This window comes from Protomyctophum bolini (genome assembly GCF_963924005.1).
Source record: "Protomyctophum bolini genome assembly, chromosome: 15".
Classification (NCBI taxonomy): domain Eukaryota; kingdom Metazoa; phylum Chordata; class Actinopteri; order Myctophiformes; family Myctophidae; genus Protomyctophum; species Protomyctophum bolini.
The window spans coordinates 10,198,280-10,215,492 of NC_137876.1; the positions used below are offsets into that span (position 1 = coordinate 10,198,280).

The window sequence follows — 17,213 nt, forward strand, 5'->3', positions numbered from 1 at the left end:
CACACCTCCTGGTATCAAAACCTGCTTGTGCCACAATCTTTTCGCTAACCATACGTGAGTCTGACAAGACTCACCCGTGGCTTCTGTGTGAGGTTACGGTTAGCAGTAGGGTTAGTAATCTCGGATTATACACACCCCTGCCACTCAAAGTGCACGACTACTGGGTTGGGCCGCTGGATGCAAGGGGTAGGGCTACTATGTCTGGTGGTGTTCAATAGCACTGATTTATGCCCAGGACCTTCTTTTCATATATTAGATACATACGTATACCTTCAAGTGCTAAAAATAACTGATTCTTGTTGACAAACTAAGGGAGAAGAGTGTGGTAGCTGTGACTTCTGGGGCTCCTGGTGGAGATGTGGCGACTGGCTAGCATGCACAGACATGCCACCTCCCACACCTCACGTAGAGCCCTTGATGGTGCAAGCTCTAGAGATTGGAGACATCAACTACCCTACCTTGTCCCTTCCCCTCAGCACAGCTTTGATGTCAGCAGATATGTGGCACTTATTCCTACATCCAGAGACGCAGAGATTTATTTATTTATACTTTGGTGCATTTTAAAATATTGTGGCTAATTTACACAAAGAGGGGGGCTGTTTTGGTACAGTGCCAGGAAGTATGTAGTAGTAGTCTGTCCCTGAAGTATGTAGTAGTCTGTCCCTGGAGCAGGGACAGAATCTACCGTTCTGAGTTTAGGGAGGGTAAGACGACTGGCAATCAAATGTTTAATACATGTAAAATGCACTTTATTTTATAAATGATGTCTAGAGCCCTGCATGGTACATTATTCTTAGTTCCGCTCCCACACACTCCTGCTGGACTTCTGACCATTCCCGCACGCACCAGTTTCATTTCTAACTGTCCACAGTTAATTTCTAAAAATGTAAGTGATGTTTAGTCCTAATCAGAAACACAGAATGAGAGTGTGAGTGAGAGCGAGAGACAGACAGACTGACAGAGAGAGACACACAGTACACAGACTGCCATTACAGCACCACGGACAGCGACACAGTGGGCTTGGCTGTACTTACTGCTTGGCAGTATTACTAAATAGATGCATTATGCTGTTTATGCACATACTGTTGGGAACATCCAACTATTGTTGGGGAATCATACATATAGAGGGCGTATCATTCTATATAGAGGGATGTATATTCTATTAACCCTTTGACCTATGTATGCTTATGTATGCTTTAATTTGCCCTCTGACCAAGTGTATTCATGCTGACCCTGCACTGTGCTCTTTGTGTGACACGTTGCCTCTCTCTGAACCAGTGCAGTGTTCTAGTACACCACAGATTGCTCCCTCAGACCAGAGCTGGTCTGGTGAGGTTATATGTGCCTGTTGTACTGCCAGGTCGAGTCAACTTTCTCTGGCAGTACTGAAATGTTCTGAAATGTTCTGAGAAGATCAGTGCTGGGGGAGATGACTTATGTGTTTCACTTGCTAATTATAAAACCTGGATGCAAGTTGGGTGAAGTCAGCTAATAGCCAACTAAACTGAGGACGTCGTCTCTTTTTTGGTTCATCATTGCTTTGTATGGCAATATCCTTTTTACTCTTTGTACTTTACTATTTGAACTTATTATTTTTGTATAATATACCTTATCGTTTTGAATTATTCTAATTTTTGTATTATCTTCAAATAAACCTTTTCGATTAGACCCAATTGTTTTTGCCTCATTATCTACTGGAATATTGACAATCATCAATACTATAAATGCGCCACGTCTCTGTCTGTGTGCGTGCGTGTGTGTACGGTTGTAATGCACGTAACTCGAGAACCGTTTGCCCCACAGACTCAAATTCGACACACGCGTTCCACACCCCCGCAGGGAGTGCAGTGCCCGGTATCGAGTCGGCACACAGACACAGACACGCGACACAGACAGATAGTTAAAACGGGTGCTATGACAAGTTGACAACGGGTATTATTAGGTTCCCAAGTTGCAAGTAGGCCGGTGGCCGACGGGCACGTACAAGACTAGTGTTTGGAAATGACATTCTCTACAATTAGCCATAATATATCAAGCTAAAGTGATGCACAGCCACTCATGCTTCAGGTGCACTAAACCTTTACTCCCCACTCCAGCCCGCAGGTATTTAAAATCTGCCCACTCCTGCAACATTTGTGTCGGGTCCCACGTGACCCTGCAGGATCCCAATCCCAATGCGTCTAGTGGGGTCATGCCACCGAGACTAAGGATTTCACTTGCGTGAACTTGTGTTGCTCAAGGAATTCAAGCGAGCCCTGCTGGAAAACATTTTGGTGCATTTAAATGAGCAAAACGTTCCAATCTTATCTTAACAAATGGGATTTGGGTTGCCAGTCGGAACATGGCCTATTCATTATCTATTCTACATCCTCCTCATGCAGAGGAAGGAAGGATGGACTACCAATACAATTAAACTATAAAGTTAATTTAGTCATTTATTATTTATCCTACCGCAGTTAGTTCCACTAAGTGTCACATTTTGTGTCACATTTTGATTGGCTTAGAGATTCTGATGAGTGCCAACTGCCAAGACTGATAACTGGACCCTAAAATCGCATCACCATAAAATGTATATTGTATCTCTGTCTTATTTACATTAAATACCTGCAACGTAGCAATGGCTGTCAGCGGTCACAATCAATGTTAAAGTGATTTTATTTAAATGAGTGTTAAACAGAAAATGATGACCAGTTAGCACCACAATCAACACAAATGAGTAGAATTAAGCAATATTACACAAGAGGGGGTGGTTTAACGTCATTAATGCACTCCTGCGATGCTGCAGGAACAATTACCCTTAAAACTAAGAGAATCGCTGAAAGATAATATTTTTTCAATGACATGTAGTCACTACGACCACAAATGTCCCAAGAAACTAGCTAGCCTAGCCGCCGAGTCTGCTGCGCTCTGAGAGAACAGAAACTAGCTAGCCTAGCCGCCGAGTCTGCTGCGCTCTGAGAGAAAAGCACGGCTGAATTGTTTGTTTTGACTAAGCGTTGAAATAATGTGGTTTGAAGCACGGCTAGAAAGCCGTTTCAACCAATCAGATTGCTTCCTCAAAACGACCTGTTGTATAATAATCCCTTCATACAACTTTAACAAACAAGGAGCTTGGATGTGCTAGAAAGGGAAACGAATGGCCTGGGCTGGTTTAGCGGTCCAGGCACCTTGACAGCATGACAGTGTCGCGGGTTCAAGTCCCGATCCTGACTAACTTTGCTGTGTGTCTCCCCCCCGCCATCTCTCTCCCCGTTTCCTGTCTACCTAATGTACTTCTATCAATAAAGGCCAAAAAAGCCCCAAAAATACATTTTGATAAATAAATATTGATAATGAAAACTGTGGTATAATCACAATAGTAGCCTACACTCAGTCGTGTTATACCAGAATACTGACAGTCAGATTGCAGATCTACAACCAGCGTCAATATTTCAGCACTCCCTAGTGTATTATTACCTTATTTAATAAAACATCACAGGTGTGACAAAGTGCTTTCCATAGCTGACCTGATAACTTGTCGACTTGTCTAGCTGCTTCTTAAGGCACAAGCCAAGGAGGGAAGCGGTGACACAGAAGAGCAGGGACACAGAGGTGAACAGGGTGATGGGATGCGCTGGGCCTAAAACATAAAAGGTTTTGTAATAATAATCAGAATCTACACAGTAACTAGTAACTACAGATTTCAGATAATTGAAGTTGAGTAAAGTACAATATTTGCCTCTGAGATTTAGTGGAGTAGAAGTAAAAGTAATGGAAATTGGAAATACTCAAGTACAAATACCAAAACGTGTAAAAAGTACAGTATTTGATGAATTTAGTGGTGGTTGCTTTCCACCACTGCATCTGGATATTATGTAATGAAACTACATGTGCATGGATTAGAACAAGGAAGTACCAAGTCGAAGAACAGAGAAGAAGAGAAGCCAGAACATGCTGAGGATGGGAGCCACTATGACCTGGCTGATGGCTGCTCTGTGGATGTGACGGCTGAGCCTGGTAGGAACGTATGCATAGTAGATGTTGTACCTGTCCACCATGTGCTTCAGGATCACGTAGAGGAGACCTGGGAGCACAATCACGCACACAAGGTTTCGCAAACTTTTGTGGACATTGCATTTTCATTTCATATCCCTTTATCCTAATCTTAACTAACCCATTTAACTTTAAACCCAACTCTGATCCTAACCTACCTACCGTAGCTCCCTCGTCATATAGCGTTGCCATCCAGAAGAGGAGGTGCCGGATGAAACTGTATTATTGACCCATTTCAAAGTACTGCGTCAAAAATGTAAAGGAATAAGTTCATTGAGATGTCTGCAGTAAAGGCGGCGTGGTTTGTGGTTTTGTTTACCGCCTCTGTCACATCAGGATCACGTCATTTTCTGTGTTAAAGCTTTCTGCAAAATCCGGGGGAGGTCACAGATCGGGTTAACCTTTAGCCGAACATTAACCATAACCACAACGAACTAACCTTAACCCTTACCCTAAATGTAAACAGATGCATGCCAAACCGTAACTGGAGGATCTTTACTGGAATTTTACTGGCTGTGGAGTAAAATCAGATTGGGGACATGTTTCACCAATCAGCTGGTTAGGTATCCCAAATAAGTCCAAAAATGTACTGTTGCCTATGCCAGGAAAACGCACGCACGTGCACTGGCTAATTACTGTAGTATATATTCCACTTCCATCAGCCTGTCAATTATACTCTCTTAAATGTGGGGAACACACATTGAAACACAAGGGACAGCAGAGCGTGCTGTGGCTGTGCATGACTATCTGAGGGCAGTGTAGTGAATTGCAGCTTGTTGAGCTCTGGGCAGAGACAGGAGTGGAGTGGGTGTCTGGCTCGCAACTCACTGTGTCTGAGCGTCTGGGACTACGGCAACACATTCTGCACCCGGCTGGCAGGCGACAGAGGTGAGGGAGGTTACAGTGTTAGGAGCACACACACACACGCACACGGTATATGCTCACCGAAGGGCATGATCATGGGACATGTGATGCTGTAGGTCATACTGACAGAAACGATACACATGGTCCAGGCGTACTGCAGACCAAACTGGAACTCGTAAGCCTGGTTCTGCAGGGGGAAAACACAGACATAATAACCAATATGACGGAGCAATCTCGGCATGAATATTTTGTTACATAACAGCAACAGTATGAACCGCAGGACTGTGTTCGGTCAATAGACAGCATTCCATCGCAGCCCCCACATGAAAACAGTGAGATAAGTGTGAAATGGTTGGCCGACCCGTTTGACGTGAATGCGTTCAGCCTGGGACTTGGCGAAACAGAGGCGGAGCGCGTACACCATCAGAGCCGGGATACGGAGGAGCTCCATGGCTGTGCCAATCAGGCTGGATGTGATCACGTAGTTTACAAAGAAGGCCCCATTGTCAGGAAGAAACACACACCTACAGCGCACAGAGATCATTCGCTTTCAATTTAAGTGTCTGTTTAGTTGCTAGTACAGTATATAAGAAGTTGAGGTGTTTATCCCTGATAAATAATGTAGTCTTACTGGAATTTGACTTCCTTCTCTTCCAAGAAATTGACATCAAAGAGCCATCTGAAGAACACATCCAAGCTACAGACAGAATACAATATTTACAGAGTTAGACAATAATAAAGACCATATACTGTATGCCAAAGAGTGCTGCTGCTACTACTATTACTGCTTCTACTACTACTGTACTCACTTCAGGGATTTCTAAATGCAAGGTAGTTGTTATTATTAGAAAGGGGGCGAGTATGGCCACTAACAAATCTACAGTAGGCTACCTACTGCTTTGGAAACCAATCATGTCATTACCCCAATATGAATATGAACAGATATGCCCTTAAGAGTTTGGATTGCTTCTGAAATGCATTTTTTTCCCCTCTTTAATTGTTTCCACATACTTTTAACAACTAAAGTTGGAACATAGTCTTAAGCCTCTAGTAGAGTGAAACATTTAGAGAATGACTTGTATGTCAACTATTACAGTACTTATACTACTGCAGTGCTATAAGAACAACAATACAAAGCCTAACTAGAGGTACTAACTAAATACTAGTTGTACCTGGACAGGCCAAGCGATGGAAGGATGATCACCATGAACACCAGCAATAAGAAGCACTTGTGCATCGTTATCTGGTTCTCACCCGTTCTGTAATACAAATACAACAATCAGTGAGGAAGATTCATAGAAAAACATGCATCCTTGCACACTTAATGCTAACTATACACCTCCTACTTTATATAAGCCTACTGTACACAGTATGAGTTGTAATCACAAGTCAACTCAAGGGCTTTTTAGCTGGGAAAATTAGCACAAGCTATAGTTTTTACACCAGTAAACGGTTGATTTGCATTCAGCTTCATACAGTACATCGTGCTTGCACAGCACATTTGTGGGGGTGGTTAGGTAAGGAAAGGGTGCTCAGAGATGCTGGGTGCTGAGGTTGTCTCCTCACAGTTGTTCTGCTCCTTCAGTGCATGGCGACTAGTAGACTACTGTGCATATCATTATCCCCACATGCACATCTCTATGACAACCTGCACAGAATAATAATAATGCTAGCAGACTGACACAGAGAGAGAGAGAGAGAGAGAGAGAGAGAGAGAGGTGGGGGGGTTGGTGGCCAGTTGAGCGCAATAACCGAGACAAACATTTGAACTATGAATTTTTGAGAAGCGAGGAACAGATATTTCTATTTCAGAAGGCAGAGAGTGATGCTGGGGAGAGAGAGAGAGAGAAAAGACAGAGCATTGTTAACAGTGGTTTCTGACTACCTGGTCCAGTGGCATTCAAAGAAGGCAGAGTAGTAAACGATGAAGGGCAGGAGCACGGAGAACGCCCAGAGGAGGAGGGTAGGGAGGAACTGAGTAATGACTGGGTTCTGTATGGAGACCAAACAGTACGGAAGAATGTGAGGAACATCATTTAATTGAGTTGTAGCACGGAGGGACAATCTATTATAGTTATTATAGTCTCTAGAAACAATATTTATTCTCATGACGCATTCTTCTGTGTGGCAAGCTCATACAGTCTATGGCCATTACATTAAAGTCATATAATGTAACATTTTCACTTAAACAAAAGTTATTTCTTCATTTTTCAATGGTATATTTTTCACAATAACCATTCCACAAATATGTTTCTTGAGTGTCTTTCCCAGATACTTGGGAGTCACAGATTTGGAGTTTACTCCAATGACATCACTGTCAGAGACACATGGCTATGGGTATGAGAACCAATTCTCAAAAACACTACCAGTATTTTATTTATTTATGTTACAGATGAATTACTTTATGTACCTCAGATTGCACAAGTAGTAGTAGTAGTAGTAGTAGTAGTGCCATGATGTTGGATGTTACAGTGAGTGTGACAAATGTAAATCCCCGTTCTTTCTTTTTGCTTACAAGAAAATAAAATCGCAAAATATATCACCTTGATAACATTATAGTGCCCCTTCAAAGTCATAAGCAGATTAGTTATAACATAGTTGTTAACACGGTACAACATAGTAACACGTGTAACATCCCAGAAAATACCACTTGCATACAGTTTGACTCTATATCCAACTGACCCGAAGGCTGTCCATAGGCCTGGTGACGTTGAACTTGTCTATAGTGTTGACGATGATGGCGGGTGTGGTGAGGAAGAACAGCAGGAGGAAGAGGAGGACGTTGAGGAGACAACAGCGAAGCCACCAGCGAGAGCCACACACCGACAGGTTTTCCCTAGAAACAGAAGGGCACATACTGTATATGAATAATAATAATAATCTGTATTTATAAAGCGCTTTCCGAAAACAATGTTTACAAAGTGCTTTACAATGCCAGGAATAAAAAAACATCCATAGTAATAATAAAACCAAAACCAAAGCATATACAAGCATAATATACATAAATGGACATGATAAACGAGTAATGCGATAAAACTAAGGAAAGGCTTTAGTGTACAAATAGGTTCTAAAAAGTGATTTAAAAGATGACACTGAAATAGCTAGCCTTAAAGCGAAAGGTAGGTCAAGAAGGAATACACTGCAGTTTGTTGTTTCTTATCCATATGGTCGAGGCAGGAAATAAAATGTCTTCACAGTGAATTCTGGGAATTGTAGGATAGAAGTGTCATCTTCAGAATGTGACCATTTTCTGAGCCGCTATTGCTCAGAATATAAATTGTTTTGCATTAGCCAACAGATTGTCATAAATGGACTACACTGTATCTCAACAGATTATAGACAGTGGATCATTCCCTTAACTCAACAAGATGCTTGCTTTAAAGTGCATGCTCCCTAACATGCAAATATTGATATAATAAGCCCCAATTAGACGAGCCCAGCCGTCTTCTTGTGTGGGAGGCAGTGACAGTGCTCCACTGCACTTGAGAACAGGTTGGGTACAACACACTCCAGCGCATCATTTTAATGAAGGAATAATAGTTGCACATGTGCAAACACAGCATGAAGCACGCGCACGCACACACTCACACACACACACACACACACACACACACACACACACACACACACACACACACACACACACACACACACACACACACACACACACACACACACACACACACACACAAACAGTTTATTTGGTTAATCTCCTATACATATGCATCTCACTTGTTACATAATCTGAGTACACTATATAATGTCTGCCATTTTTCTGCTATATGACACAGATGCTTTCTCGGTGTCAATGGGTTAATTAATAATATACAATATAACTAGTTCATGTGCAGTCGTTGGAGGTGGTCTGGTCTCCATTGAGAAACGTAGCACTTTGTGTCAGGTAGGTAGGACACTTACATTACTGGTTGACAGGTAGACCCGCCTGAAGCTCACAGGCCCAATATCTCGCCTGGCAAAGCAGGGACTGCCTCTCAACCTGAGTTCATATCCCGGGTGTTAAGTGTTTCAATTATGTCGGGAGAGCTACATAAAACGTACAGACAGCAGCTTCAAGGCAAAACACAACAGGCGGAGTTGCCAAAATGCTAAATTCACACACGGACGGTTTACAAAGACACATGAGACATCCGTACCTGGAATTCACTCACTGCTGTACTGTACTGTATCTTATGTATTGTATCGTTTATCCTGCCCGACTATACTTTCTATACTGGAAATAACGGAAAGAAAAAGACAGTGGAAAGAACTGTGTCTTCCTCCGTTGTCAATACTGACCAGATGATGTCATTGGGGGCGGGAGCGTAGTCCACCCCCCAGCTGGTAGACTGGACCACCGTGGTGATGCTGGACTGCTGGGGTCTGCGGCGGCAACGCACACGGCCGTAGTCCTTTACAATGCTGGAGAATAGAGATGCAAACATGTGCAACGTCTAAAGTCATAGAGAGGTTTGACCCATTTTGACCCGATGGGTTAAACATGCAGTTATTTTTTTCATGTGTATTAAAATACAAAATGTACACAGCAAAATTGTCAGTGTTAATTGAAATGCAAAGAATGTACACTCTTTGGAGTTCAATTCGCTTTAGTCCCCCTCCCCTTTCCATTATCTGAATTATCCTCAATTTACTCGTTATGCCAATTGATTCCTCACATTTGTGTGTTGTCACTGCTGTTGTATCCTACTGACTCACCTGCCACTGATGAGCCCCCACCAGGAGGATATTGGGCCCTATCTTGCCTTACAACTTATCCCTAAACTTTGATGCCATTTTTTACTATTTTGAAAAACATTTTGGTAAAATATGGATAATAGGTTTAGGGATAAGGGGTGAGGCCGGCGCACAAGATAGGGCCGTAGCACCTTAGTACTACTCCAACACTTCCCGCTAACATGTCCCACCCCAGCCTATAGGAACATGTGCAGTGACTAATGTCACCCACCCTGCCAAGCTTCCCTCACTTGAACACAGGCCAATTGTGTTTGTGCAAAGTCGGATGCACCACGGTGGATTTTAACACGCAACCTCTGCGGTGGTGGGCTGTCACTTTACCAATGTGCATTTTCATCATCCTATGTTACTCACACAGCCGTCATCCTCTCATCTCGGAAAGTAACAAAGGCTATCCCCAGCCTCTTCAGGGAGATGCGATTCTTCTCAGCGTTAAATTCATCGGTCAGTTTCTCTTCTAGCTCACTGTAGTACTGTTCTGCATCCACCTGCAGAGAAAGAATCAATTATTTTCCTCGTGTCGATGTTCACAGTCAGTTTGATGCCTCAGAGTAGTCAGATTGTTGGCCCTCTAATGTAAATCTGGATTGCAGTGCCATCCAGTGGAAATGTAGTAGAACTGCGAGCAACAATGCACTTGCACTACATGTTGTAGATGGCATTGTACACAGCCATCTGCAACAGTTACAGTACCTGCTCAAAGCCGCAGACATCACAGCAGCATATCTGAGCACATGGGTGAGTCTTAATCATGATCTTGCCGTCCTTCTGGGCTTTGGTGGCGAAATACAGCCTTCCTTTCATTGCCTTCCGCCTGCAAAATGCACACAGTTACCAGAGTAAATAATATGACACAACCCACAATGCTGACCAGGCATTCTATGGGCAGGCATTACTGTACCTCTCCAAGTCGAGGGTCATCAGCTTGTGCACGTCAAAGCAGAAACGGATATCGGTGACGGTGCAGCTGGGGTAGGCCTCACTGGTGGAGAGGGCCACAGTCAGTCACAATGTCCTACTTGATAATACTATTACTACAGCGGCACACAAGTATCTAAAGTCGCAGATCTACAAGCTCGAAACGCGGCACGAAGCGACAGGTTTTGAGCTCGTCAATCTGCTACTTTTTCCATTTGTTTCATTGGAATCCTAAAAAGTAAACGATATCCTTCTGTGTCTTTTTTGTATGTGGTGTGAACTCTGCGGTACTACGGTATAATGCATATTTATAGTTATTGTTATAATGCTTGGTGTGAACGGCCCTTAACCCTGCATGTTTTATGTAAGTACAGTACAGAACAGAACATTGTTACTAACCCTGCATGTTTCATAGCATTCACAATGTTACTAGAACACTTCACTGTTCATCTAACTACAGTACAGAACATAATGTCCCTCGAGTCGTGAGAACAACATGGATGAATATAACTATAACAGCAGTGTTTGATGGAATGGAATGATTTATTATCCAACGGAGATTATGTCATTTGGTTGTTTTTTGTAAGTAAACTATCAGTTTGTTCATGAAGTCAACAGAATACACATGCAAATATAAACAAAATCAAACCATAATGTAATGTATGCTCACTGAAAGTGTTTGGTGATGTGTCCTGGATCTGAGATTTCTCTGGGTATGGAGGTGATCATGAGTGTTCTAGCCACCTGCAACAGATCACACAAAACACCACCACAGTTCATACTGTATTAACTTTAATTAGCAAATGCGTATGTTATGTCCTGTTATTTGATATATATATATATATATATATATATATATATATATAACTGTGACACCGCTCTGGAAATGTAATCAAGCATGTCTGGCAATTTACGCCACGCTACGAGCTTGTAGATCTGCTATTTTTTTAAAATCTTTGAATATATTCTTTCAGAGCGAACGTTTTTAACTCAAATCTTTGCTTCTGGGAACAACATATTTTCTGATGGGGGTCGGCTGCCAATTACATAGATCATTTTTGGGGTCCTTGACTGATTTAGAAGCCTTTTTCTTTTAAATCGGCCTCAGGTCTCAATGGGTTATCACACTTTCAGATGAGATGATGAACCACACCCCCATCTTTATTACATAACATTACACACATTAATTCCATGGGTATTTTGCTTTTACTTCATACTCGGTGGTTGGGTATCAAGAAAGAGCAAGATGGCTGTGGTGTGAACATCGTCAATGTTATAGTGACAGACCTTTTCGTCTTCGCTGTACTCAAGCTTTGAGGCGTGGTGGGCCATGCACAGCATAGTGATGATGAAGTAGAGAAGTGCGAAGACGCTGTGAAGCCACAGAAAGCCGTCCCTACGAAAAGAGGAACATTCTATCTGTACCGTCTCTGCTCGTTCACAGTTCTGAGATGATTCATGACATTTACCATTTATTTTTATTCAGACTTACCTTGAGCTAATGTTAGCCAGTGTTGTTCTTCCGAACGTTTCTGTACTGTCGTCTGTCGGTATAATGAGATATGACATTGACACTATGAGTTTCAGATGAGGTAAGAATAATGAGGCAATACTTTTCAGAAAATAATGTTCTCCACCCAACTTAATGAAGCTGCTTGACAAGACACGTCACACTAAATTCAAACATTGCAGTTACGCCTCACTGCGATATTTTAGTTTGGGCACCCTTTGTTTAATGTTTCCATGGCTACCGCTATAAGTATGTTGCTGTTGTTTTCTTTTTTACAACAGGGTGACACACACTGGCCCGTAAGATGACAGCCAACACCAATAAACTGGCTGTGGAAAAGCCTGCTCCTTATAGACCCCATAATGGCCCTATAGTGTAGTCTGTGGTCTGCATTCCTTTTGGCATGACTTACGCCCGATTTAAACGTAGTTGCGTGCCAAACAGAACCAACATACGAGCTCCCAACGCTCCCAACCTGTCTTACTGCATTGTGTATGCAGTAAATCAAGACTTTACTCAATCTTTGTTACAGAAAAAACACATAACTGACAAATTACATTTCTGTTGCCATTTAGCAGATGGTCTGGTGCATCATCTGTCTCGACCTCTGCCACCTACATGTGTGTTAAGGGAAAGTTGTTGCAGATTCCCGTTCCAAGGTAGGGCTTGATTAAATGCCAGTGTTGCATAAGTGCTACCTCTGAGTGTCAAAGTGTTGTGTTTAGAAGTGCAGAGTGAGTGAGTGAGTGAGTGAGTGAGTGAGTGAGTGAGTGAGTGAGTGAGTGAGCGAGTGAGCGAGTGAGTGAGTGAGTGTGTGTGAGTGATATGGTCATCATTCTGGTATATATATTTCTTTCAGTTCATATAGAGTTCAATGGAACTCTATATGGGTCAAGACCACAAGGACTTATTTTGGTGATATCCCTTTTGGACTGAGTGTTTGACTGTACTCTGTGTCAACTGTTCAATCAATGGAAAAGTTGTTTCAGTAGGCTAAATCTCTACATTTAGAGTCTTGGTTTTACCTCCAGTGAACACAAATAACGTGTGGTGTGTGTGTGTGTGTGTGTGTGTGTGTGTGTGTGTCAAGGTCGGGTCATCTTTAGTTCATGTAGAGGTAGTTTCCGTGTAGCTCTACTTTTCTCACACACGCTAGTTTTAGTCTTGGTTTTTACCTCCAGTGAACTAAAATAACATTGGTCTGTGTGAATGTGCTTGCTTGTGTGCGCGCGTGTGTGTGTCTGTCTTTCTGTGTGGCCTGGCCAGTTTCCCAGTAAGGTGCCCTGCATGGCTGTCCTGAGGTTAAGGATATCCCCGGGCCTTCAGACAGTGGACCGGGCCTCAACGTAAAGCCCCAAATTACCCAGGAGGTTCCCAGAAAGGTTGACAGGCAGGATGACGGCCAAAGACAGCAGGCAAACCACCGACATGAGCAGGATGATGTGGCGCTGGAAGGACAGGTATGTGACCGCGTCAATGCCACATTTACTTCGGATCTCCTCGTCTCTGCAGAGACAGGAAGCATACAGTTGTGTGTGTGTGTGTGTGTGTGTGAGAAACACAGTAGCGAATAGCAAAAGAAAAATGTAGTGCTTCAAAGAGTCTAGGATACCAGGTAAACATTAAACCCAACATCTGTCTAAATAACTTGCTCTCTAAATAACATTCTTACCAAAAGAGGTCAAGCAAAACAAATAATATAATATAATAATACAACTAAATAACAAAATGAGAACAAAGTTACGAGAAGGAATGAGGAGTGCTTGGGGTAAATGTAATGATACTGAAATGGGTCTTAGTACCCAAGGGTACACAGGGCAAGGGGCAGTCTGCCACCAAGACAATTGGGTCTACAGCTAAACACTCCAACGTGAGTAAAGCTGAGTCACAGCTAAGCTGGTGTTGTGTGGTTGCCCTGGACAGCCCAGTTTCAGGAAACCAGTGTCATAAAAAAACAAAATAAAAATACAGGAGATGCTAGCTGCTGCCATGGCAGCCCACACATCGAGATCACACACACACAGGGTGGGTTTGCACTTTCCCAGGGATCCCAGGCTGAGCTACTAACATGACATCTAAAAACAGAAGCACCCACACTCCACCATAATACTATGGAAACCATGGACACAGGGGGAAGAGACTTTTTTACGCGGCTAAATCAGTTGAGTGCAGTCAGACTTGAGCGAGTTGAAAATTTCAGTGGGGAACCACTGGTCGCATGAGCCCAGACTCGTTTGTTTTTGGTGCTTAATGAGGGATAACGTGAGAGGTTACGTTTGATGATGACATCAACTTTAAAAGAGAGCGTGCCAATAAAACGATGAGAATTAGGAGGAGGGAGAGGGATGAACCAGTTAAAAAGTAGTACTTGGTGCACTTACTTCATATGGTAAAGTGATGCAAGCCAAGAGCAGAAACCCTGAAAGAGGAGTCATGACATGAAACATTCAATGGAGAGCTTAATAAAGTCAATAAATTACATATGTCCCATCCGTATGGAAGTCAGCGCACAGTACATCTGGCTACTAGCTTGCATCGAACACTTTAATAAAAACAAGGCCTCCAGAGAGACAAAAATGAGGAGTTTTAATAGGTCTAGCCTGAGGTTGTAACTACTTTACTGTGTGTAGGCATTAGGCAATGACTGCAGTCTATAAACACAGACGGGATGACATCACTCTTGTCACACAGGTGTCTGTCATAGAGGGGTCAGCTGAGTCAGGTTATAGACTTTTCTTCTGCAAGGGTCGACAAGTAGACATTTTACTGCTCATTTCACTCCATTTAAAGCCACTGCAGAGCTCCTTGGAGCATGTACTGTAGGAGCTAAAACGAACCACATGGGGGTTGGGTGAGGGTTAGAGCAGGTTGTTTATGTACTTGATATGTTTCTTACATGCAAAAATCACCTTGCAACTTCCATATGGTGTCCAATTTTACAAAACATGCATTAAGATGATGATTATTATTTATTTTTATTCATCACATGCGAGTGTGTGCATTGAAATGTAAGTGTGGTGATGCTTCACCAGACAGTGGTAACAATGCTCTTAACAAAGTTGATTTGGATTTATTTGTGTGTGCTCAAAGATAAGAAAAGGAAGAATGCGGAAGTAATGCTTGCCATCGGGTGACCATTCCAATCACTACTGTACAGTTCCGTACACTGAATCCTAATAATTGGTGTTGAAGTGTGTGTTGTTGTTGTTTTACATTCACCATGGCCTTTGAAAAGTTGAAGACCCGTGCCCTTCCAGAATGTGTCTGAGCTGAAATGCTATTATGCCAAATCATGCCATACTTACCATTAGCTGCAATTTGCAACACTAGATTTTTTACAATGAGTTGAATCTATAGACCCTCCATTGACAGCCCATTCATCCAATTAGAAAAATAATCACCTGCATGGAAGTTCTTGACAGAAAGTAGCTCATAACATTTCTGCAGTGGATTTTTATGAAACAAGCGCTTTGCAGATTGAAAGAGAATAATTCAGCTTGCCTTACAGCTACAATTGTGGTGAGTTTAACTTTGTTTAATACAAGCAGATTGGACTTTTCTATTTGGATGGATTGGCTGTCAATGGAGGGTGTTGCAACTCATGTCCCATTATAAAAAAAAATAGTGTTGCAAATTGCAGCTAACTTACCATATCCTTGGTCTCTGAGTCAGAAGGGCTGGACTCAGAAGGAGACTTCTCCTTCTCGCTCGGCTCTCCATAAAACAGAGATGTGAGACTGAAGTGGAGAGCAAACGGAAAATTAAGCAATAGGATTGTTACAAGAACAAACAAAAAAGTTTAGGCTTTATTCAACCATGTAGGTATGTATGTTAATTGAGAACCAGTCCGACCTGGGCAGACAAAAGACAAAAAAGAGAAGTCAGGACGGCAACCCCTTTTGTGTGTGTGTGTGTGTGTGTGTGTGTGTGTGTGTGTGTGTGTGTACCGGTATGTGTGCATCGGTTGGCTTGATGCACAACAGGTGTATAGTCACAACCAGCACAGGGTGTAATTAAGCCCAGTAGGACTGCTTAAATCATCCATCACCCTTCCCACAACCTCACTCCTACCGAGCATAGCTCTGCAAACTAAATCTGAAAGGATTGGCACTGCAATATTATTGAATCTGGTCCTACAGAGAGAGAAGATGACTTGAGGGATACTGCAATAACACCTACTGTGATCAGAAGAAATCAAACGTTATGGTGCTGCTGAGCCGTTTGAAAAAAAAAAAAAAAAAAACAGTTAAGATGGGGTTTGAAAATATTTCCCACTTTGCCAGCACCTCAGACATTCTGCCCGGCACAGACTAAAACAGGCTAATTCAATCAGTGCAAATGACACCTGCTTGGCAAAACCTGCAGATGCTTGGTACCCTGGGATAGAGCTGCGACTAGTCAGGCGCGCAGAACTAATCTTATTATTATCTTCTTATTGGAGAGGAGGGACTTCAGGTCAGGTTGAAATGACTGCGGATCCATGAAGCTGAGTGAGCTGGAGTTTATTTTGATACCTCCACACAATATGTGTTGTATTTCTGAACCGCATACTTTATGTGTGTCCAATATGTGTTGTATTTCTGAACCGCATACTTTAACTACACAGAACTAGAGACCCATAAGGTTCCATTTGGATCTGACATAAATTGACCAAAGTCCATTACCATTTGCCTCTGCAGTACCATTTAGTACCAGAAGAGGGAGCTAGAGGCTGTGGTGTCAAGCATTCTTCTAAATGAGAATTTCTACTCCATCTTGAATAAACCAGTAGTGTGTGCATGATGTGTTTAGGGTGAGTTAGTGGAACTTTCACCTGTCATTCTCCACCAGTAGAGCCAGGCGTCCATAGTCCCACGCAGCCTTCCTCAAGCATGAGAAGATCAGCAACAGGAACTGTGAAGCAGAACAGAAACAGTTGGGCTCAGAGAAAACTGAACTCTACACCTCCTTTCCAGAACAGTTAACCACGTGAACCCTAGTGTCCCTGTTCTTGGCATGTCATAATGGTAAAAAATAAAGAAAACATTGATGATCTACAAGCTCACAACGAGCCTGTAGATCAGCCATTGTTGGCTTATTGCCAAATCTTTAAGTATATAGCAATTAAGTTTTTCAGATAACTCTAGGATTTAGAACT

General features: G+C 42.5%; 1 protein-coding gene across 5 annotated transcripts in view; it reads right to left on the reverse strand.

Annotated features, from left to right (window-relative positions):
- The window catches only part of tmem63c (transmembrane protein 63C), a 38,647-nt gene that overhangs the window by 3,479 nt on the left and 17,955 nt on the right, over positions 1 to 17,213 (reverse strand). For 2 of the 5 annotated variants that reach the window (XR_013965390.1, XR_013965391.1), the window contains exons 3-21: positions 16,890 to 16,969; positions 15,726 to 15,813; positions 14,458 to 14,495; positions 13,440 to 13,582; positions 12,059 to 12,110; positions 11,854 to 11,962; positions 11,237 to 11,310; positions 10,550 to 10,630; positions 10,342 to 10,462; positions 10,003 to 10,136; positions 9,193 to 9,315; positions 7,579 to 7,732; positions 6,782 to 6,888; positions 6,069 to 6,155; positions 5,528 to 5,593; positions 5,258 to 5,420; positions 4,978 to 5,083; positions 3,957 to 4,063; positions 3,507 to 3,619 (exon numbers count right to left, since the gene is read on the reverse strand). Coding sequence is in view for 3 of the 5 variants with exons in the window: in XM_080783747.1 (XP_080639873.1) it covers positions 3,507 to 3,619; positions 3,896 to 4,063; positions 4,978 to 5,083; positions 5,258 to 5,420; positions 5,528 to 5,593; positions 6,069 to 6,155; positions 6,782 to 6,888; positions 7,579 to 7,732; positions 9,193 to 9,315; positions 10,003 to 10,136; positions 10,342 to 10,462; positions 10,550 to 10,630; positions 11,237 to 11,310; positions 11,854 to 11,962; positions 12,059 to 12,110; positions 13,440 to 13,582; positions 14,458 to 14,495; positions 15,726 to 15,813; positions 16,890 to 16,969 (2,007 nt within the window). In the remaining 2 variants the exon portion in view is untranslated. Of the gene's footprint in view, positions 1 to 3,506; positions 3,620 to 3,895; positions 4,064 to 4,977; positions 5,084 to 5,257; positions 5,421 to 5,527; positions 5,594 to 6,068; positions 6,156 to 6,781; positions 6,889 to 7,578; positions 7,733 to 9,192; positions 9,316 to 10,002; positions 10,137 to 10,341; positions 10,463 to 10,549; positions 10,631 to 11,236; positions 11,311 to 11,853; positions 11,963 to 12,058; positions 12,111 to 13,439; positions 13,583 to 14,457; positions 14,496 to 15,725; positions 15,814 to 16,889; positions 16,970 to 17,213 lie in introns of all 5 variants that reach the window. The other 3 variants (XM_080783747.1, XM_080783746.1, XM_080783748.1) reach the window with 2 other exon arrangements.